This window comes from Trichosurus vulpecula, chromosome 7 (genome assembly GCF_011100635.1).
Source record: "Trichosurus vulpecula isolate mTriVul1 chromosome 7, mTriVul1.pri, whole genome shotgun sequence".
Lineage (NCBI taxonomy): Eukaryota > Metazoa > Chordata > Mammalia > Diprotodontia > Phalangeridae > Trichosurus > Trichosurus vulpecula.
This window is the reverse complement of record NC_050579.1, coordinates 1,298,637-1,320,453: the sequence shown is the minus strand read 5'-3', so window position 1 is coordinate 1,320,453 and position 21,817 is coordinate 1,298,637. Positions and strand designations below refer to the sequence as shown.

General features: G+C 41.6%; 1 protein-coding gene across 3 annotated transcripts; it reads left to right on the top strand.

Annotated features, from left to right (window-relative positions):
- The first annotated feature begins 574 nt into the window (after positions 1-574).
- Positions 575-18,676, top strand: LOC118855887 (zinc finger protein 883-like). 3 transcript variants are annotated; one of them, XM_036765923.1, is made up of 6 exons: positions 575-777; positions 3,684-3,774; positions 4,252-4,331; positions 8,535-8,661; positions 10,903-10,998; positions 13,793-18,676. In XM_036765923.1, the coding sequence occupies exons 1-6, from the start codon at positions 760-762 to the stop codon at positions 15,541-15,543; spliced, it is 2,163 nt and encodes a 720-aa protein (XP_036621818.1). In that variant the 5' UTR covers positions 575-759; the 3' UTR covers positions 15,544-18,676. The 3 variants fall into 3 exon arrangements, with proteins under 3 accessions (XP_036621818.1, XP_036621819.1, XP_036621817.1); XM_036765924.1 differs by having other exon boundaries at positions 600-749; positions 8,535-8,688; positions 13,793-15,798; XM_036765922.1 differs by having other exon boundaries at positions 600-777; positions 8,535-8,688; positions 13,793-15,798.
- Positions 18,677-21,817: the final 3,141 nt, after the last annotated feature.

Sequence of the window (21,817 nt, the reverse complement as noted above, 5' to 3'; positions counted from 1 at the left end):
CCCCCACAGGGGCCACACCAGGCCCTCGCGGCGGGGCCTCCGAGCTGACCCCAGCCTGGACTCCCCTGAGGAGCCTCGGCCCAGGGGTCACTGCTGCCCAGGCCCGTCCCCACGCTCTACCCACCCTGGGCGGGGCTTCCAGCCTGGACCTCCTGGGTCTTCGGGAGCCCTGCTGTGGACGAAGCCGCCCCGGGCCCTGGACCGAGCTCAAGAAGCGCCTCCAGGAGCCAGGTTCGAGGAAGGGAGAGGGGCCCAGGGGCAAGAAGGAAACAGCCCTTACCCCACTAACGGAAGACTGCATTCCCCGCGGAGGCCTCTGGGCCTAGGGCCACGCACCAGCGGCCTCGGTGAGCCAGTCGACCTGCTAGCCCAGAAGGACCAGAAAGCCTCGGGGTGGGCCTGCCTAGACTTGTGCGCAGGCGCTCCGGCAAGGAAAGGGAGCCGTAGAGCAATCTGGGAGATGTAGTCCTGGCCGGAGCTCAAGCAGCGCGGCCCAGGCGGCCGTTGGCGGCGCCCGGACTCCATTTCCCAGAATGCTTCGAAAGACTCCTGGGGGTCGGGGCGCTTCGCCCCTGAGCCATTCAATGAGGACAGGCGCACAGGGCGGTGGCACTCATCTCGTGAGGCCCGAGTTCCAACTCTCGTGCCTTCCTCGTGCGTGTCTTCGGCCCTGAGCTCACAGCGTGGAGTGGAGCGTTTGCAGGTGCCCCCGGAGCCCAGTTCCTTGCTCTCCCACCCCTCCCCGCGGGGTGCGTTTCTATGCCCCTGAGCCCTGGGGTGAGTGAGTGCGCAGGCGCGGTGAGGGAAGGGAAAGTGCTTGGGGCGTGTCTGTAACTGACCCGAAGTGGGTGGGTTGGGTTGATGCCGGCGTTTCTGAATGGGGGAGAAGTTGCTGTAAGTTTGTCTCTAGGGGCTTTCGTTCATCAAGCCTTTATTAAGTGCCAACTGTGTGCCAGGCACTGGGCCAAGCTCTGGGAGTATCCAGAAAGGCCAAAGTCAGCCCTGCCCTCAGCGAGCTTCCAGTCTAATGGAACCACCTGCACATCGCCATTAGACTTCGCCTAGGAGGAATCAGGAAGGGCTTCCGGTAGGAGGCGGATTTTTCTTGGCATGGAGTATAGCCCACTCCAAATGCCTGGTGTGGGGGTCCAGTGGCCGGCAATGTGGGAGGCAGAGGAAGAAGACTGGAAAAGAGGTGGGGCTTGGAACGCCAAAGAGGTTTTATGTTTGATCCTGGAGTCAGTAGGGAGCCTATGGAGGTTATTGAGCGGGGAGTGATGAAGAAAGACCTCTTTGGTGGCTGAATGGAGGATGAACTGGAGAGAGGAGAGGCTTGAGCTAGGCAGACCCCTCAGCTGCTATTGCAATAATCCAGGTAGGAGGTGATGAGCTCTGCATTCAGGCTACCTCCTGGATAGGGGTGTGCTGGGAGATGGTTTTTTTTTCCTAGTTAAGATTCTCTCCCTTACCCCACCCATTGAGGTTCTAAGAAAGATGATGTCCATCATACATATGAAGTCATGCAAAGCTTATTTCCTCTTTAGCCATGTTTAGGGAAAAAAAGAAAAATAAAGGAAAAAATATGCTTCAATCTACATTCTGAGCCCATGAGTTTTCTGGAGGGAGATAGCATCCTGAGTTCTTTGGAATTGTCTTGGATCATTGTATGGATCAGAGTAGCCAAGTCTTTCACGGTTGTTTATCTTTGCAACATTGTTGTTACTCTGTATAGTGTTCAGGTTCTCCTCATGCTCACTTGCATCAGTTCATAGAAGTCTTCCCATGTTTTTCTAAAAACATCCCTTTCGTCATTTCTTACAGCACAGTAGTTTTCCATCACATTAATATTTGCTGGTAGATGTTTGACAGCTGACTGCAGGACATACTGTCAAGTTGAATTTGTGTTACTGACATTTTCTTCATCACTTTCTTAAGTCTAGTCAGTAAAACCATAAATCAAGCCCTGATTTGTAGCCTTGTCTGATGTCTGAGGTGAAAATGCTCACGCTGAAAATATAGCAGGGGGACTTCGTCTCCGGCTGGCAGTGTCAGTGACAGGAAAAAATGGCAAGGTTTTTGACAGGCCTGGGAAATGTCTCAGGAAAGAGAATGAAGAGTTCAGGATGATACCTAGGTTTTGGGAGAATAGTGTTGCCCTCTACAATAAGAGGGAAGTATGGAAGAGGGGAGAGTTTCAAGGGAAAGAGAATGAGTTCAGATTTGTACATGTCGAGGTTTAGTCAGATCCCACCAGGCTCTCGCAGATGTGGGACTGGAGGTCCATAGAGAGGCCGAGGCTATTGAAACAGATCTGAACTTCATAGAGATGATTATTGAATTCATGTGGAAATAGTAGTGGAGGGAGAAAATGAGAGAGCCCTTTGGTAAGGACAGAGCTTTACCTTACCCACCATCAGCAAGTATGACCTGAGTGAAGATTCAGTTAAAAGAGACAGCAGAGGAGTGGTCAGAAAGACAGAAGAGGGAGAGAGGATCAAGGAGAACAGGTTAATGGACAGAGGTTGCCTCCACCTCCTTTCCTCTCAATGTCTTAACTCTCTACAGTCTGGCTTCCGATCTCATCATTCCACAGAAACTCTGCTCTCCAAAGTTACTATCATCTCTTAATGGCAACATCTAATGGCCTTTTCTCAATCTCCTCCTTCTTGACTTCTCTGCAACCTCTGTTTAGAAGGTCCTCTGAGACAATTAGGGAAGTGTCAAGGGTTGCCTAGCAGCCAGGAGGGCTGGCGTTGGTGTATGAAATCCTAACACCTTGGAGGTGTTCTTCCTACCTTGCTGTAGCCCCCCAAGTGCTGTGTTGTCTTGGTGTTTGCTTTCTTGAAAAGTTCCTGAATCGGTGACATTTACGTCCAGGATGTGTCCTGAGTTACCCTTGGTTCTTGTGGTTGGTTTCCCAGCTTCTCCTTCTGCCTCCATCATTTCTCTAGCACTAGTACCTCCTGATGGTCCTCAAGGTATAGTTCCCAAGGTATAGTGTTCAGCTGGGGATGGGGATCTGAACCCCCAGGATGAAGACTCCAAATAAAGGGATCTTGCCTTTAAGCCCCCAGGCCCCACTGGGAAGTAAAGGTGGTAGAGGGAGATCCCAAGACAAAGACCAGAACCCAGGAGAAAACACTTGCCTTGAGACCTTCCCCCGAAGCTTCAGGGCAGCCCCAGCATTGCTGGTGGTACAGCGATTCCAAGCTGGCTGGGCAGAAAAGACTGGAGCAAAGTCAGAGTGACGAGGTCCCAGTTGGCAGAGCAGGTTCAGGTGTGAAAGAATTCACTTAGACCTTCTCTGTAGCCATTGGGAACTTTATTTTAGACACAAAAGGTTTAGCAAGGAGCTGAACAAAGGCCCCGATATGGGAAAAGAACCAGACGTATACAGACAGCAAGCTAGACAGCCTGTGGGATGGTGATGTAAATTTTAGGGTTTCTGATGGGGTTTGGAGATTTAGGGCTAGGATGAGGAAAATGGATGACACAAGATAAGGGAGGAGGGAAATTTTATGACCCAGGATGGGAGTGGGGAGACAAGGATTTTATGGTCCAGGATAAGGGGAAGGTTTTATGGTAACCCAAGATAAGGGGAAGAGACTCCAGGGTGCCTTCAGGTTAGAGAATAAACCAGGGGCTTCACAAAGTCAACTCTTAATATTATTTTTAACTCTTAGGGCACTGTTTGTATCCACATCAAGAGCAGGGAGAAAACCACCAGGAAGGAGCTGACCATGGAGGACTTGTCTCTCATGTTTGAGGACAGAGGTGAGAATTGTGGTGGTGTTGAGGGAAGGTTAGAATCCTGCCCAGGGTGGGAGACAGAGAAACAAATACGTCAGAGCAGTTGTTGTAGGAGGGAAGGAATAAATACAGCACCTGTCCTCAACCTTTATGTCTCTACCTCCCGTGAACCACCCAGTCGACGCCATTAATGGGCTCTGTATCAGCAGAACTTCTGATCCATTGAACTGGTTCTGTTCTGTCTATGCTTCTCCCCTTGCCAGTGTGGAGTGAAGGGATGGGAAGTCAGATCAGGGTCACAGAGGAGGGCAGAATGAACTTTCAGTGGCATTGTGACAGCTCAGGATGAAGAACTGGGAAAGCTGTGAAGGTGGGGTCACATTGCGTATGGGACTTGACAGTGACACAGGACTTGGGGGTGAGGCCCTCTAGAGTGTTCCTGTGGAGGAGCCCCAGGCAGGGCTGATCTCCCTCCCTCAGGACTGCCTTCTCTTCCTGTAGCTCATCTTCCTCAAGACAACAGTGTAGAGGAGGAGAAGGAGGAGGGAATGACTTCTGGCTTGTGCTCTGCCCAGGTCCAGGTGAGTTCAAGTTTACTCTTGCCCCTCATTTCATACCGTGGCATTCCTTAGTGTATAAATAGATTCTTTCTCTTCTTTTCATTAGCTTAAATTGATCCCCTTCCCATCTATATCCTGAGTATCAATTATTCTCCCCGGAAGCCTCTGGCTGTTCTCAGTGACGGTTTAAAGTTTGGAGATGATTAGAGTTGGAGTGTCTTTGTAATATAAATAGACAGATTGTAGGATGAATGCACAGTTGAATGTGGAGATTTGTGTGTGTTTGTGTGTGTGTGTGTGTGTGTGGTTGTTATAACGTTCATTAATGGTGAAAGTTCAGCATGTGACTATGGCCTGAGAATTTGGACTAGATGATCTCAAATTTCCCTTCCAACTGGTTTTTAAAGAAATTTTTATCCATATTTTTTGTTTTTACATAGTCTAGATTTCTCCCTGTATCCTCTCCTTCCCCACCCTTCCAGAGAGCCGTGTTGTATAACAAATAATTTTTTAGAAGAATAAACAAAGTTAAAGAGGAGAAAAAAATTAGCAAAAATTATGAATACGTTGAAGAATTCTGACATTCTTTGCAGCATTCCATATTCCTTATAACCTTCATTTTTACAATTATTTTGTGGTTTTCATCCTTTCCATTTACATTGTCACCGTCATTGCCTGACTCTCCTTACCTCACTCTGCATCCATTCATGGAAGTCTTCTGTGCTTCTTTGAATTCCTGATTGTCTTTTCTTATGGTACTGTGGTGCTTCCATTATATTCAAGATTTCCAGTCCTTTGCTAGAACAAAAAGTGCTCCCATAAATACTCTGGTGTCTGTGGGGCCTTTCTTTTTGTCCTTGATCTCTTTGGGGACTCTCCCCAGCAGCAGAGTCTTTGGAACAAAGGATATGGACATTTTAGCCACTTCATTTGCATCACCCCTAATTACTTTCCAGAATGGTTTCATTCATTCACAGGAACGCTGAGGATGCGCGTTATTGAGACTGAATTTCACAATCACCTCCAACATTCATCATTCCTGTCTTTTGTCATCTCTGCCTCAAGGTTGTTTTGATTTGCCTTTTTCTTATTATTAGTTATTTGGAGCATTCTTTTATATGCTTGTTAATTGTATTAAAATTTTACCTTGTTCTGGTTCCCTTTTCATCTCCCTGTCCCCCTCCCCCCCATCTCAGTATAGCAAGTTTATAAATAGCCAGCATAATGTATCAATGGCAGAAGTAGGATTGCAAAGGGGAATCTGGAAGTCACATATAGACTGTCCCATAGATAAAGGAAGCAGAACAGTTACTTGCAGACTGTCTCATAAATGAACTCCTGAGACTATGTGATAAATCAGAGAAACCAGCCACGCCTCTTGTCAGGACCTCTCAGTCTGGCTAACTGCCTGTGGTCTGTAAGCATCATCTAAGCTCCAGCCCTTGGCAGTGAGACCAGCGGAACAGCTAGAGATAATATGGGTGTGTTAATGAACTAACCCCAAGGTGGTGTGGATCAGAGTTGGTCTGTCCTGTACCAGAACCCTAGAAGAATGAGACCCCCCCCCAACTCCTGCTTCTTCCCCTAGCCCTCTCCTACCTCCTAGGGGTTCATGCTACCCAGTGCTCCCAGCCCAAGGCATAGTCACGTGACTCTGCCTCTCCCCTTCACCATTCTCTTCCCCATGCTAACTGCCTTTTCCCACCAACCCATCCCTGTCCCCATGCCGTCTGTACTTTCATGCCTTATTAAAGGGTGATTGGTGCTCTTGTGGTCTTTCCCAGCAAGTATCCAGAGAACCCAGCATGCCTGCCCCCCACTCAACCCAGAGGGACTTCCTTGTGATCCCATTCCCTTATTCTACAAATTAATTAGCGATTCATTAATAGTTTTTAATTCTTATTTTGAGAATTGTTTATTCATATTCTTTGATCATATATATTGGGGAATAGCTTTTGGTCTTAAATGTTTCTGCTAGTTGTCTTTATATCTTGGACATCAAACGCTTACCTGAGAAATTTATTATACTGGATGCATTAATTTTTTAGTGCAAAAGCTTTTCAACTTCATATCACTTTTATCTTTTTTAATTGCTTCTATCCTTTATCTGGTTAAGAATTCACATCCTACCTGTAGCTGTAAGAAGTATATGGTCTACTTCCCTTTTTTGTTTTTTAATGAATATCCTCAATATTTGGGTTGCATATCCATTTTGATTTTATTGTCTAATATTTTTAAGATGTTGGTCTAAGCCTAACTTCTCCCAGACTGCTTTCCAGTTTTCCCAGAAGTTTTCAAGTAGAGAATTCTTTCCTAAGTAGTTTATTTTTCAGCTTGTCATACAGTAGGTTATTGAGTTTTATTATTTCTTCATTTTTAAAAATCAGTACAAATGCCCTTGATGGTTGCTGCTTTATAATATAGTTTCAGTTGTAGGAATGTTGTTCTCCATAATTCCTATCTTATTTCTCTATTATTTGCTTTGATAGTCCATATTTTTTATTTCTCCAAATGAGTTTTTATTATTTTCTCAGGTTCTACATAGTATCCCTTTGGTAGTTTGATTGTTATGTCATTAAAGGTAGAAATTATTTACTTAGGTAAGTATTGTCATTTTTATTATATGGCCATAGGCCAGACATAAACACTGTATATTTCTTTCTTAGCTTTTGTAAATAGTATTTTAATTTTTCCAGTTACATATAGACATAGTTTTCGACATCCGCTTTTTATAAGATTTTTAAGTTTTGGTTTTTTTCCCCCTCCCCAAGACAGCAAGCAATCTGATATAGGTTATTCATGTAACACTGCATATTTCTACAGCTCTTTACGGTCTTTCTTTCCTTCCTTTTTTAGAGACAGGGTTTCCCTTTGTCCCCCAGTGCCAGGCTTGTACCCCATTGCTCCCAAAGAATGACCCACATCCTTTATTATTATTATTTTTAACTAAAATCGTGTTTTATTTTCAGTTCAATCAAGGTACTGTATAATGGCTACTGTTACAGTCCCATCTGCAGAACATTGTTAGCATTGTCTTTTTGAAAATCAAATTTAATCAAACTAGGTCCCTTTGGTGGTAATAACTGCTTCTAGATTTGTTCAGCAGACCAAGAGCCCTTTACAAATCTTCCTTGGCTCTTAGTTCCTGTTTATACCTCATATATGAGAGAGCTGAGAGCCTCGTGTGGCACCAAGAAAAAGTCAACAGCAAACAGACTCCACTTTTTAGGAAGGAGAACATGGGAGTATCTTGACCAAATTAACCCTATAGCCATTAATACAGCAGACTGCTTTGCAGAATTTTTCTGCAGGCCTGGCCACATCAGTGAGTCCAGCCCCCGTTTCATAATTGGTGCCCAGAAAAACACAGTTCTAGGACCTGCTGGGCGGTTGTAGAGGGCCCTCAGCTTTGGGGGCAGCATCATCTCCATCTTGTTGAGCATGTGGTGGCAGGTGGCCCACAGGCCCCAGACTTTTGGACTCTCATGGCTGAGACATGGTGCACCTGCTCCACTAGCCAACCAAGGGCAGGGGGCTTCCTCCGCTCCCCCAGGGTGCCCTTCTCCATTGCACCAGCCCTCCTACCATAGTGCCAGAGGGGTCCTGGGGTGGAGAGGAGGTGGAGGGGGCAGAGGCTCTGCCTTGGTCCACATCTTTTCTTTTTAAGGGACACTTTGACTTTGGATGTATGGAAAGGTTCATTGTGTTTTAATAGCTTGATCTCTGGATATTTTATGCATTTTTCTTTCTCTTATTGATATGCTGGTGTTTGTGTAACTCAAATAGTGGGAAGAGGGAGAATCCACTGAAGGAGCTGGGGATACTGAGGTTAGAGAAGAGAAATTTAAAGGGGAATGAGAACTATACCAGAGCATTCAAAGGCTGTCCTAGACTTTCAGCATGGCCCAGAGGGCAGAACTGGCAACCAGATGTGGAAACCAGAGAGAGGCGTGTATGGAGGGGGTGAGGTAGGAGCTGCCAAGGGTGCTTAGAGGTAACGATCTGACTTGTCCACAAATGCTCCTTTTCTGCTGTGATTTGGGGTGAAGTGCATGATCTTCTTGAGGTTCATTTATGAGAAGGAAGTTTTCAGGATGAGCTTGAGCAATCATGGAAGACTGTTGGGGACACTGAGTCTGGGACAAAGTGAGGCACACCGTGACTAGGTCATCAGGAGACACTTGGAGGGGGGTCCCTGGCTCAGCAAGAATGTGTTTGATTTAGGAATCGGTGACCTTCAGGGACGTGGCTGTGGACTTCACCGGGGAGGAGTGGAGATGCCTGGAGCCTGCCCAGAAGGCCCTGTACAGGGACGTGATGTTGGAGACCTATGAGAACCTGGTCTCCCTCGGTGAGCGCAGCTGCCCTGTGACTCAGGGTGAGACCCCTGGGGGGTCTTGGCAGGCCCGTTTGCTGCAGATACTGGGCTACCCACTGGGCAAGGATATTCAACGTCATATATCATGTGAGGAAAGACTCAGACTCTTTATGCCAAGAGGATTTCTCTTCTTTGTTTCCAAGTGAAAGGTCTTTGCTTTGTACTGATGGAAATGCCAAAGTTTCCTGTGCGAGCCCCAGTCTAGAGCCTCCCTAGCCCCTGGGCCCTTCAGTCTAAGGTCCTTCTTAGCATCCCAGGAGCATTAGGAGACTGCTTCCTCCAGGAAGTCTTCCCTCCTCTTCTTCCTGGGATCCTGGGGTGCCTTGGAGCCCTGTGTTGCATGGATTCTGCTCTTTCTAGACTTGACTCCCATGAGTCAAGCAAATACCATGTCTTAGGGTAGCTTTGTATGCCTCCCACACCCTCCATTACAGCTCTCACCACACAGGGAATACTTAATAAATGCTAGATGAAGCCTAAAAACGTGCCCGTAGCCTCAGGGCAGATCTAGCCTGACTGCCACCTGGCACTCTGAGGCCCACCCAAAGTGGCGCACTTGCTGTTCTTCCCACAGGATATTAACACAGCCGCCACCTCTCGCTGTGGATCGCTCAGTCGCTAGTGATGCCTGCCCATGATCTCATGTTTTCTCTATGTTGTAGTCCTACTTAGATGTGTACAAGCCAGTTGCCCTCAATAGAATGTATGCTACTTGTAGGCAACAATTGTTTTACTTTCATCTTTCTGTCTCCAGTGCCTAGCACCATTCTTGGCCCCTTTTAGAAGTTTAAGGTACCTGTATCTCAGGTGAAGTCTATGGAAGTGGGTAAAATGAGCTCCTTCTTTTCCAGCCACAGCTGGATCTGTGACGAATGCTCAGATCCCCAGGGATCTGTGATCTCAGTTTCAAAGTTCCTTCTAATGATGCAGATTAAAGTTTATGTGCCCCTGACTGTCTGCTGTGACTGTCTGCTCCATGTCTTCCCATTAGCCCTAACTGGGGACCCACTGTCTGTACTGGAGGCTCTCACTGCTTTTTCCTTGCATCACTGGGGAGCTGGAGGAGCCGTTCTGGGCGCACACCCCCAATCAGTCTGTCTCCACTCTGCGTCCTGCTTCCTTGATGAAACGTCTTTTCTGGAGCTGCTCATGTTAAATATGATGCAGTCTGTGTGCCCTCATCACTGCCCACAGTATCATGGCTAATTCTCTGGACACTGCTATATTCCGTTCTGTTCAGCACCACAGACAGAGCATTGGGCCTTTGTTTTCATTGGAAGCCTCTGATCATTGAAGGAGATTTGTAATTGGCTGAAGGCAGTCTCAGCCACCCCTCCACATAAGCTCACCAAAGGTGTTCCCCATAGTGGTAGAAGAGGGATTCTCTGTGGACAGTATTTGTTAAGTTCCTACTATGTGCAAAGTACTGCTGATAAAAATACAAGCAAACAAGATGGCCCATGTTCTCAAAGAGCTTATGTTCTAATGGAGGAAGGTGACATATAAAGGGGAGCTGGAAGTCAGGGAGTGGGAAGTAGGAAAAGCAGCATGTCACAGGGTGAGGCTTCTGGTGAGCACATGGAGCCATATGGAGAGTGAGTGGAGCTGGGAGAGGTCCTCTAAGCCAGAGATGTCAAACACACGGTCCACAACACTACCTAGTATGGCCCGAATCAGATTTAAATGTAGTTCCTATCTGATTTTTTTGCATTGATACATTAATAAAAATAAAAAGAAAACTGTGTTGTTGCTTTCTAAGTCACTATGTAATCCTGAGGGATCCTTATGTATGCTTTGGTGGCCCCTGTTTCTGAGTTTGACACCATTGATCTAGAGCAGTGTTTTTAAATGCATGAAGTAAGATACTTATTAGCATTACAAAGGAAGGCAATTCTATTGAAATGCAGCTATCACAATGTTAAAAACAACAGCAGCAACAAAAAAAACCCAACCAGGTTCATTGATCTCAGGTTAAAAATCCCTGACCACTGAATCTCTGACCACTATACCATATATATGGAAGCGATAGAACAAATCGACATCTTGGGCCTGGAATAGTGACCTGTTCTCCCTGGAATGCAAAATAGAATATGCTCCAAAGATTGTTTCTTAGCTTTGCCTTAAACAGAATTTAATTCTTGGCATGTTTTCTGTTCCTATAATTTCTTATGGAGATATGAGATACTACCTTATCATTTCTATGCCTCTGTGTAGGGCTTCCTGTTTCTAAAGTGGATGTGATCTCTCTGTTGGAGAGAGGGCAAGCCCCATGGCTGCCCGAGGGAAGAGGTCCCCCTGGCCCTTGTCACGGTAAGTGAGTGAAACCTTTTCAGTCTTCAGAATCAAAATGGTCAGTTTTGTCTCCTGGGATCTTCTCTATCACCTGCCCCCAGTTATCGAATGTGTTCATTGAATGACCTTTTTTATCTACATCATGTATGTCTGTGGAATTGAGGCATGGGGTGAGATGTTGGTCTCAGCCTAGTTTCTCCCTGACTGCTTTCAGATTTTCTGACTGTGTTCCACCTGAAGTTGTTGTCATTGGGTTACTATTACGTTCGGTTATTTTTGCATCTTTTGTTCCTATTCTGTTTCATCGATCAACTTTTCTATTTATTTATTTTTTAACCAGTATCAGGCTGTGTTGATGTGTACAACTTTGTGGTGTAGTTTGAGATCTGGGCACGTTGTTTCTCCATGGTCTCTTCAGTCTCCCCTTGTCTCCTGCCTCATCTGTCGATTCCACTCGCATGGCCACCACCCAAGCCTAGACTATTGCAGTAGCTTCCTAATTGGTCTCTCTGCCTCAGGTATCCATTTTGTGTGATGTAGAGTACTCAATTTTATAGGGCAAGTTATTCCTTACTATAAACCTTAAATCATTTTGCTTTTTGGAAAATAGTATACTAAGGTCTTCTCTCCTTCGTAGTAGTTGTAGCATAGTCTAGTGTGATCCTGACTGTGGTTCCTTGGCATTTGAACTCTTTCTGGATGCTTATGGGTTTTTTGTTTGCTTGCGTGTTTGTTTTTTGATTTGGATATTATGGATTTATCTTACCTTCCTGATTTGGGTTTTTTGTTTTTTCCGGGAAGTGACTGGTAGATACTTTCTATTTAACTTTGTACACTGGTCCTAATAGATCTAGGTAGTTTTATAATTTAGTGAAATATGGTGCTTATGTTTTTAGGGAATCTAGTGAGTGTTAAATTTTCTCTCCTCAATCTGTTTTCCATGTTCCTTGTGTTTAATATTAGTTGCCTTATATTTATTTCTGTTTTTTCAATCTTTTGTCTTTGTTCTTATTTTTCATGTTATCTTATGGAGTTATTGAGTTCTTATTGTTCCTTTCCATTCACCTGGGTGTCTGCTCCTTTAGTAAGGTTTTCTACCTTTTAAGCATTTTATTCTCTGTCCATTTCTTTTTCTTTCTTTTTTTTTTTTTTTTTACTTCTTTTTTAATTTCTTCCAGATACTCTTCTAGTCCTTGTGGCCAGGCCATTCTTTTCTTTAAAGCTGTATTTGAACTTTCAGAGTTATTCTCTTCTTCGACATAATCTATGGTATTTCTTTATTGTGTTAGGTACTTGCTTCTCTTTACTCACACCTCCAGCCTCAGTGACTGGATTGAGAATCTGTGTTTGTCCTCCAGGCTAAGTGGCTGAGCTCTGCTTACTCCTGGGGCCCTCTGGAATCTGGATGATACTCCTACCTCTGCTCTTCTGCTTTGCATGTAGTTCTTTGCTCACTGTTACTAATATTCTGGTGTTTGTGCATCCTTTCCTCCTGTCTTTGGCTTCCTTGTAGTATGTGCCTCACAGTGGGATTCTGGGCCAAAGGGGGTGGATATCTTAATGACTTTCTGAGCATAATTCCAAATTGTGGTCAGTTCATTTCACAGTTCTACCAAGAGCATGCCAGTGTCCCTGCATTAATCCAGAAAGAGACTAAAATGCTGTAACACTTTGAGCCAGAAGTCCCACTGATAGGCATATAGCTCAGGCAAAGACAGAATGGTTTTATATATATCACTGCATTTCTCCCCTATCATTTCCCATGAGAGTTTCAATATTTATTCCTTCAAATGAATTCTTATTCTATCTAGCTCCATAAAGAATGACCTTGGTCTTCTTGGTATAGCACTAAATCTGTAAATTAACATAATTAATATTGCCAATTTTTTTTATTCGGTCCATCTTAACCTTGAACAGTGCATATGCCTCTGGTATTTAAGTTGTTCTTTATTTCATAATTGTATTTATGTTTTGAGTGTACTTTGGTAGATTGACCAACCAGATATTTTATTCCTTTTGTATTTATTTTGATAGGGCTTCCTTTTCTAATTTTCCTTCTGTCTTTTATATTTGGTGTTGTTGGTATTGTGGCTTTATTTTATACTCTGTAAATTAAAATGTTTTCTAATGGGCTTGATGAGTTTCATTGCTGATTTTTTGGAATTTTCTAAAGAAACCATCATTTTATCAGGCAATAGGAGTATTTTAATCTCCCCTTTGTCAGTGTTTATTTTTTAAATTTCTTTATTTTAACTGTAGCATTTGTAGAACTATGTCAAATAACATTTCAAAAAATCATATCCATGCTTTAGTCCTGATAAATTACTACTGAATATTGATACAAAATGTTGGAATAAATCCTAGCAATAATGTTACAGCAACATATGCAAAAAATTATTCACTATAAACAAGTGGGATTTATACCAGGAATATAAGGATGACAACACCAGGAACTTAATGTAATTAATCATATTAAAAACAACAGTGCCGCTGATCCCAGTCAGAAAAAGTCTGTGACTATGTATAACATTCATTTATGCTAAACATATTTCATAAAGTCTAGGCTTAGATAGTACATTTTTAATATGAGGGAAATTGTATGAATAAAATGAAAAGTTAGCATTTATATCATTGCCTTTGACTTCAGTTCCCCTTAGATAGTACTTGTTCTACATGGCCCAAATTAGCATCTTGCTCTTTGTGTAAGAGACATTAACTAGAAGTTGAAGGTATAATGAAGGTTCTTTTCAATTCAGCCAAAAGTAATAAGTAACATTTTTTCTTTTCCTCTTTTTTTTTTCATTTCTTTCAGATTCTCTTAGTTGGCAGACCATGTTTGAAACCAAAGACTCAAATGTAATTCAGGGTATTTTCATGGGACTGTCAGCAAAGAAAAGTCTGCCAAAGGACAGTTGGTGGTGTCCCAAAATGAGACAATTTGGAGAATGTGACACAGAGAACCAGACAGGCAACCAGAATGGAAATTCCCAACAGGTAACAGTCACTCCCAGAACAACTTCTGTTGGGAGAAGTTTTAGTCTGGAGTCACTCTTTCTTGCACTATGGAGAGGCAGTATAGAAGAAAGTCTCCCAAAATATAAGACACTTGGACAGAACTTCAGGGATTTTTCAGACCTAATTACATGTAATACTTTTTCCTTGGGAAAGAATCTTCCTAAGTATAGCACATACAGGAAGCCCTTTGGTTACAGTTCAGACCTAATTAAATTTTATAGAGAACAAGCTGGAGAAAAGCCACATGCATACAATGAATGTGAGAAAGCTGTTGGCAGAAGGTCAGGTATTAATGAACTTCAGAGAATTTGTATTGGAGAGAAGCATTACAGATGTAATCAATATGGGAAAACCTTCAACCACAGAGGGAGCTTGACCAAATTTAAAAGGATTCATACTAGAGACAAACTCTTTGAATGTAATGAATGTGGAAGAACTTTCAGCCAAAAGGCATACCTTATTTATCATCAGAAAACTCATACTGGCATGAAACCTTTTGAATGTAATGAGTGTTGGAAAACTTTCAATAAGAGGGGACATCTTATTCGACATCAGAGAACACATACTGGAGTCAAACCTTTTGAATGTAATGTATGTGGGAAAGGCTTCAGCCAAAGGGGAAACCTTATTAGCCACCAGAGAACTCATACTGGAGAGAAACCCTTTGTCTGCAGTGAATGTGGAAGAGCCTTCAGTCGGAGGACACATCTCATGTACCATCAGAGAAATCACACTGGAGTGAAACCCTTTGAATGTAATGAATGTGGGAAAGGCTTCATCCAGATGGGGAGCCTTAGTAGACATCAGAGAGCTCATACTGGGCTGAGACCCTTTGAATGTAATGAATGTGGGAAAGCCTTCCGAGAGAAGGGATGCCTTAAGAGACATCAGAGGATTCATAGTGGTGTGAAACCCTTTGAATGTAATGAATGTGGCAAAACTTTCAGTAAACTAGAAACTCTCATTAGCCATCAGAGAACTCATACTGGAGTGAAACCCTTCGAATGTAACGAATGTGGGAAAGCCTTCCAAGAAAAGGGTTGCCTTAATAGACATCAGAGAACTCATACTGGAGTGAAACCATTTGAATGTAATGACTGTGGAAAAGCCTTCCAGGAGAGAGGATGCCTTAATAGACATCAAAGAACTCATACTGGACTGAAACCCTTCACGTGTGATGAATGTGGAAAAGCTTTCCGAGAGCGGGGATGCCTTAATAGACATCAGAGAACTCATACTGGAGTGAAATCATTTACATGTAATGAATGTGGGAAAGCATTCAGTGAGAAGGGAAAGCTTATTAGACATCAGAGAACTCATACTGGAGAGAAAACATTTGGATGCAGTGAATGTGGGAAAAACTTCAGCCGGAGAGCAAATCTTATTAGACATCAAAGAACTCATACAGGAAAGAAGCCCCTTGCATGCAATGTATATGAAAAAGCCTTTAGTGAGAGTACACACTTCATTTATCATCAAAGAATTCATATTGGAGAGAAAACCTTTGACTGTGATGAATTTGGGAGTGTCCTTGGCCAGCATGCATAACTTATTTATTATCTATCTGAAAATACAGAATTTATTATCTATCAGAAAACTCTTCCTTAAGTGAAACCTTTTGAAATTTGGGAAGGCTTTAGCAAGAAGGGATGCCTTATTTAACAACAGAGAATTCATACTGGAATGAACTTTTTTTAATACCTTCATTTAGAACAGACCAAAGTAAATGTCCATTAAGAGGCAACTGGTGGCTCAGTGGATAGAGCACTGGGCCTATAGTCAGGAAGACCCAAGTTCAAATCCAGCCTCAGACATTTCCTGGCAGTGTGACCCTGGGCATGTCACTTAACCTGATTGCCCGATAAAATGGATCCACTGGAGAAGGAAATGACAAACCACTCTAGTATCTTTACCAAGAAAACCCCAATTAGGGTCATGAAGGATTGGACATGACTGAAGTGACTGAGCAACAACCACAAAGAATGCCCATTGATTGGGGAATGGCTAAACAAATTGTATTGCATGAATTCAGTGATCTAATTAGAAATTAATATCAATGCGTAACATTGCATTATCTTGAGTAAATTTAATAAAGATAGGCTGAGGTACAGACTCTTGAATAAGATCAGTTTATGAACAGTAATAAGTATAACTATTAAAGCAGGTCACATTGGCAACCTCAGCAAAGCCAGTGACCCCCAGAGAAGGAAGAGACTCTCTTTATTAATATATGACAAAGAAAGATCTTGGTAGGCATGGAGACAAGATGATACGTTGCAGGGTTGGGACAGGATCATTATGATTGGTTATACTAAAAAAGATTGGCTGGCATTCAGGTAAGGCTAATCATGCCGCTCGAACAATTAAAGAATGCCAGTTGTTTATGAAACCCGTTTGTATCTTGCAGTGTTCGCTAAGCAATCACAACTAACAGGACTTGCACTCTTCTTGGAAGAGAAGGAAAGTCCTTTACACAAAAACAAGAAAGGACAGATAACATTTGGGGATGGTAATTTTAGGGGCTGAACAAACATATCCATGAAGTATCTTAAGAGATACCAGCAGTAGAGATGATAACATTTCTTTTAAACTAAGCTAGCTTATCTGGATTCTTAAGCTCAAGTCAAGCCAGGTGGATGCAGACCCAATTACAAAATCAGTACAGCAGAAACCCAGTTACATTGTGGAATCAATAGAGAAGAAATTAGAGGTAATAGTAACTTTTATATTTTCGGCGTCTACTATCAGAGTTGTTTAGTGTATTGATTACTTTTGCTTAACTATTTTTCCCCTCCATTTTTTGTTAAATTGACTTTCTCTCAATAGGAAAGAGGAATAGATTCAGGAAACAAAAGGTAACATAAAAGCAATATGTTAACAGTAACTTATACTGATGTTATTTGCTTCCCCCCAGTTTACTAAGTGGACAGATCAGAGGAGTGCTATAGATAAGGTTTACTTCAGCGTTAGCAAACCATTTGATCAAGTCTAAAGCTATTCTTTTGGGCTAGAAAATAGCAAAATTATAATGTTCCAAAACAGGTTGAATGGTCAGCTCCAAAGAGTATGTCAAATTAAGGCATACAGTAGTGTGCTTCAGGAAATTATGCTTTTATTTATGATGGACACAGACATAGTATAATTATCAAATTTGTAGATGGCAGATTTTAGAGGCATAACTAACATATTCAGACAGTCACCCTCTAAGATCTGGATCCCAGTGTCTAAACTATTGGAGTCAGGAAGACCTGAGTTCAAATCCATCCTCAGACACTAGTTGTGTGACCTTGGGCAAGTCACAACCCAGTATGCCTCAGTTTCCTTCTCTGTAAAATGAACTGGAGAAAGAAATGGCAAATCACTCTAGTATCTTTGCCAAGAAAATCCCAAATAGGGTTATGGAGAGTCAGACACGACTGTGAAACAACAACAAAATGTTAGTTCTTTGAATTTGAGCATTGTCCAACAGTAATTTTTTAAAAGTTTTTTGAGTGATTTTTTTTATATTGAAAGCTCAATCTGAATTATTTGTGTGATATGACGACAAAGAAATACAATGCCATCTTTTGCCACATAAAGGGAGGTACAGTTTCCAGGAATGAGGAAGTAATGGTCTCATTATGCTCTGTTCTGGTCAGACAGTATCTGGATTATTGTGCTTGGTTCTGGGCAACACATTTTAAGACATGAAGATGAATTTATTCCAAAGGAGGGTGACCCAGGAAGGTGGAGGGCTTTGGGTTCATGCCATATGAGTGTCAGTTCTGTGGTATCATAATCATGGTTTTCAAGCATCTGGAGGACTATTGAGTGGAAGAGGGACTACACTTGTTCTACTTGACCCTAAAAGGCAGAGCTAGGAACAGGGATTGGAAATTCCCAAAAAGGCACCGTTAATCAATGTAACAAAAACCTCCCAAAAGCAATTCAGACTTGGAGTGAGTTGGTTCAGGAGGCAGCAAGAGCCCTCAAATTGAAGATATTTAATAATGAACAATGGCAAAAAAAAATGCAAATAAAAAATAAAATGAAGATTGAATGACCACTGAGCTGTTGTCATGGGATTCTTTTTTGAATGTGAATTGGATTAGATCACCATTAAGAACCTTTCCAATTTGAAATTCTGAGATTTTGCCTGAATGTAATTCTGTGACCGCTGCAAAGACTTCAGTCTGAGTGTACTCATTGGAGATGTAGCAGTGAGAAAGAGAGCTTATAACTGTTCCTGTCCTGGCATGAGTGACTCCTTTTTAAAAAAAATCAGTCACTGTTTCAGTGTAAAATGAACAGTCTTCTCCAAACTCCTTTGTTCCTCCTCTTCTTCAGTTCCCTGGTAGGCTAGCCATAGCCCAAATTTGCTTTATTCTGCTTTCTTAAAGTCACTGACACTGACAAATCCATGCCCCACATTCAAGGACAGCTGTACATCTAGATTGAATGCCTTCATGTTTTTTGCCTACTAAACTCTATAAGGTGTCCCAAAAGACTCAGTCCAGTTTGGAGCTTTAATCAATTCAGAAATATAAATGCTGCAGACTTTTCCCTAAATTTGAAAGTTTGATGATTTAAAGTTTTAAAACATTAATGTTTCTTACTTCAACCCATTCTAACCACTGTCATGCAATATATTGCTCCAGTTGCTTTCTGAACTTTATACAAACTTTAGTCTGCTCAGTGACTGTGAAAGGACTGTATTTGTAATCTTAGCCTTAAGATCTTCCAAAAGTCTGAATGCAGATCAAAACATACTATATATTTCAACTTCTGTGTTTTTGTGTGTTTTTTTCCTTTGGATCTGTCTTCTTTCACAACATGACTAATACAGTAATATGTTTTGCATGATTGAACATGTTTAACCTATATCCAATTGCTTACTGTCTCAGGGAGGGAGAGAAAATTTGGAAATCAAAAATTTTTTTAAATTAATGTTAATTGTCATTATATGTAACTGGAGAAAAATAAAAATATTATTTTTTAAAAGATCATGCAAAGAATGAGGTTTTAATGCATTTATAACAAGTTTTTACATGACCTCACAAGGAAAAGTAATGGATAAGAAAAAGATCAGGTGACCAAGCAAGAGAACCTCCTCTACCAGCCTGAGACGATATCTTTCAGAAACTCATACATGCAGTGAATAATGACAAGGTGCCTCATCTTCAAATTAAAATTTTATTCAAAATTTACAAAACTAAAGCATAAAGAAATTTAGATTTTCAAATGGGAGTTTGTGGCCTTTATGTTTCTAAAGTTATTAAAGCTTAAAATGAAGACTTTTAGAACACCCTTCATTGTATATTGGTAGGAAATTGTTTAGAGGTCATTTGACCACAATGCTGTCATTCAACTTCCTTCTTCCTGTCATGGTTAACAATGAAGTTTCTCTACCCAGACTTAGGTAAAGTTTGTACTGTGTTCCTTTTTTTTTTTTTTAAACCATAACTGAGAAAGCTTATGGATATGGGAAGGCATTTTTTTAGGCATTGAGGAAAATATTTAGTATCAAAAAATGTCTTCCTAGAAAGAAATCTGATTTGCTAGATCTTCATCCAGGTCATGCTCACTGGCCCCTGGTTGTTGCAGTGGGAGCTTACATTGCATCTAGGAAAATGGCATACATATAGAAATACATGAAGATACGTAGCTGTAGAAACTGTGAAACAAACAAAAAAACCCTTTTGTCACTAGCAGCTGAAGGGATCCAGAAATATTTCACGTAAGAATGTGTTACAATTTTCACATGGAATGAGAACTTGAAGAGAGACACGGGCCAAGAACTTGATGCTGGGCTAAAGTATGTATTATTTATAGGACAGAGCCTTGTCTTGGTGTGAGCAAGACACAATATACTATCCATACAGTAGGGCAGAGCGCCCCCAGCTGACTCTTACACTCTTCATGCTGTAGTCCCTACCATTCTGTATGTCACATAAAACAAAGTCATTGGGCAAAAAGCCAGGTAATTAATGTCTGTGTAAGAGAAAATTAAGTGTATGATACCATCGCAGTACATTTTGTTGTATATTTCATGTTTAGGTTCTCACGCTGTTTAAAAACAATTTGGTATGTACAGTCTCTGACTAGTACTCACATTAAAGTGGAACAGAGGTATTGGGAGAGAAAAAAGGAGAAAGCAGAATGTTTGTGAATTGAAATTGTCAGAAGTAACCTAGCAGGCCTTACTTGTGAAGCATCATTGCTTTTGGCATATGAAAGTATTTTTTCCACATATTCTTTGTATAAAATTTAGTTTATTTCATATATAATATATAGTTTAATAAAATTTTAACTTAAATATCTTTTTTAAAAAAAAAAAGAATGTTTCAGGAGCAGAATGTTGAAGGAAACAGGATTCTGAGAGGTTGACTTCATGGTGTGTGCTTCATGCTAGAATACTGTTTGCTTTTTTTTGAGAGAGAGAGATTAAAATATGGGATTTTCTTTGTGTGTTGCCCCATGGACCTGCTTTTCTGATCGGCGAGTCCCTGGAAAGAATCATCATTTCATGAGGGGTCCTGCTATACTAACATCACTTCCTGCTCAACTCACTCTCCAGAGTGTACCTGCTCACCAGCATTACCTCCCCATACTCCACCCTTCTTTCCAGCTCCCCTTTATGTTTTGTCTTCCCAAATTAAAATGTAAGTTGATCCCTGGCACTTAGCATAGTACCTGTCAAAAAGTAAGCATGTAATAAGTACTTTGTCTTTATCTGAATGAATTAAAAAGCATTTTAAAAGTTAAATATCTTTCAGTTATCAAGCATTTATTTTTTCTTTCCCACCTCTCCCTGCTACTGAAAAAGAAAACAGGAAAGCCCTCACAGCAAAGAAGCAAAATAAATTCCCATACTGTTAATATCCAAAAGTATGCATCTCATTGATCATATTAGCCCATCGGTTATCAGGCGTGGGTACATCTGTCATCCATCCTCTGGAATAATGGCTGATCAGAGTTAAGTCTTTAAGAACTTCTTTTGTTTAACATATAAATTGGTTCTGCTCACTTTACTCTGCATTGTTCCATACAGTCTTCCCAGGTTTCTCTGAAACAGTCTCAATTTCTTACAGCACATTAGTATTCCTTTACATTCATATGCCATAATTCATTCAACCATTCCCCAAAAGGTGACCATTCCCCTTAGTTTCCAATTCTTGGCCAGCACAAAGTCTCAATAAATATGAAAAAAAAAAACAGTTATTAAGCCCATACTGTGTGCTAGATGTCATGTTAGGGGCTGGAGATAACGAATACAAAAGTCAGTCCCTACCTTGAAGAAACTATAGTAATGTATGTATTTCCTACCTCCATTTCCTCTTCTTTCACTCCTCAGCCTTTGCAATCTGACTTCTCATCTTCTGATATCTCCGCAGAAACTGCTCTCTTTAAGGTTACGAATGATCTTATAGAAGTCTTATTCTGAACTTAAACATCCAATAAGAGCATTTCCATATATATAACAGAACACAAAAGGATTCTAATATGAAAGTCTGAACTTCCATTTCATAATACTTGCTTTTTAAAATGTGTATTACAAATCCTACATTTTATTTTCAAAACTGTCCTGCTCGTCTGTGTTTCCTTCTCTTCATTTTTATTTTTTCCAGCTTGTAATAACACATCTTTCATTCTAGCACCTGAAGCTCTACAAGGGTAGATACTTCCTGAGCTTCAGGGGACTGTTGTACACATTTCTTGAGTGGCAACTGTGCAACAGCATTTAGCATTTCAAAATTAGAAAACTTTGCTTAAACACAAGCCACAAAACTTTTTAGAAAATCAGAAGTCATCCATGGTAAGAGTCCGTTCAAAGTCGTGCAGT

What these genes read in the sequence shown, in the direction of transcription:
- LOC118855887 (XM_036765922.1), top strand. An exon ending in TCTCATGTTTGAGGACAGAG is followed by an intron (nt 3,775 to 4,251) that starts GTGAGAATTGTG and finishes CTCTTCCTGTAG; the next exon opens with CTCATCTTCCTCAAGACAAC. An exon ending in TGTGCTCTGCCCAGGTCCAG is followed by an intron (nt 4,332 to 8,534) that starts GTGAGTTCAAGT and finishes TGTTTGATTTAG; the next exon opens with GAATCGGTGACCTTCAGGGA.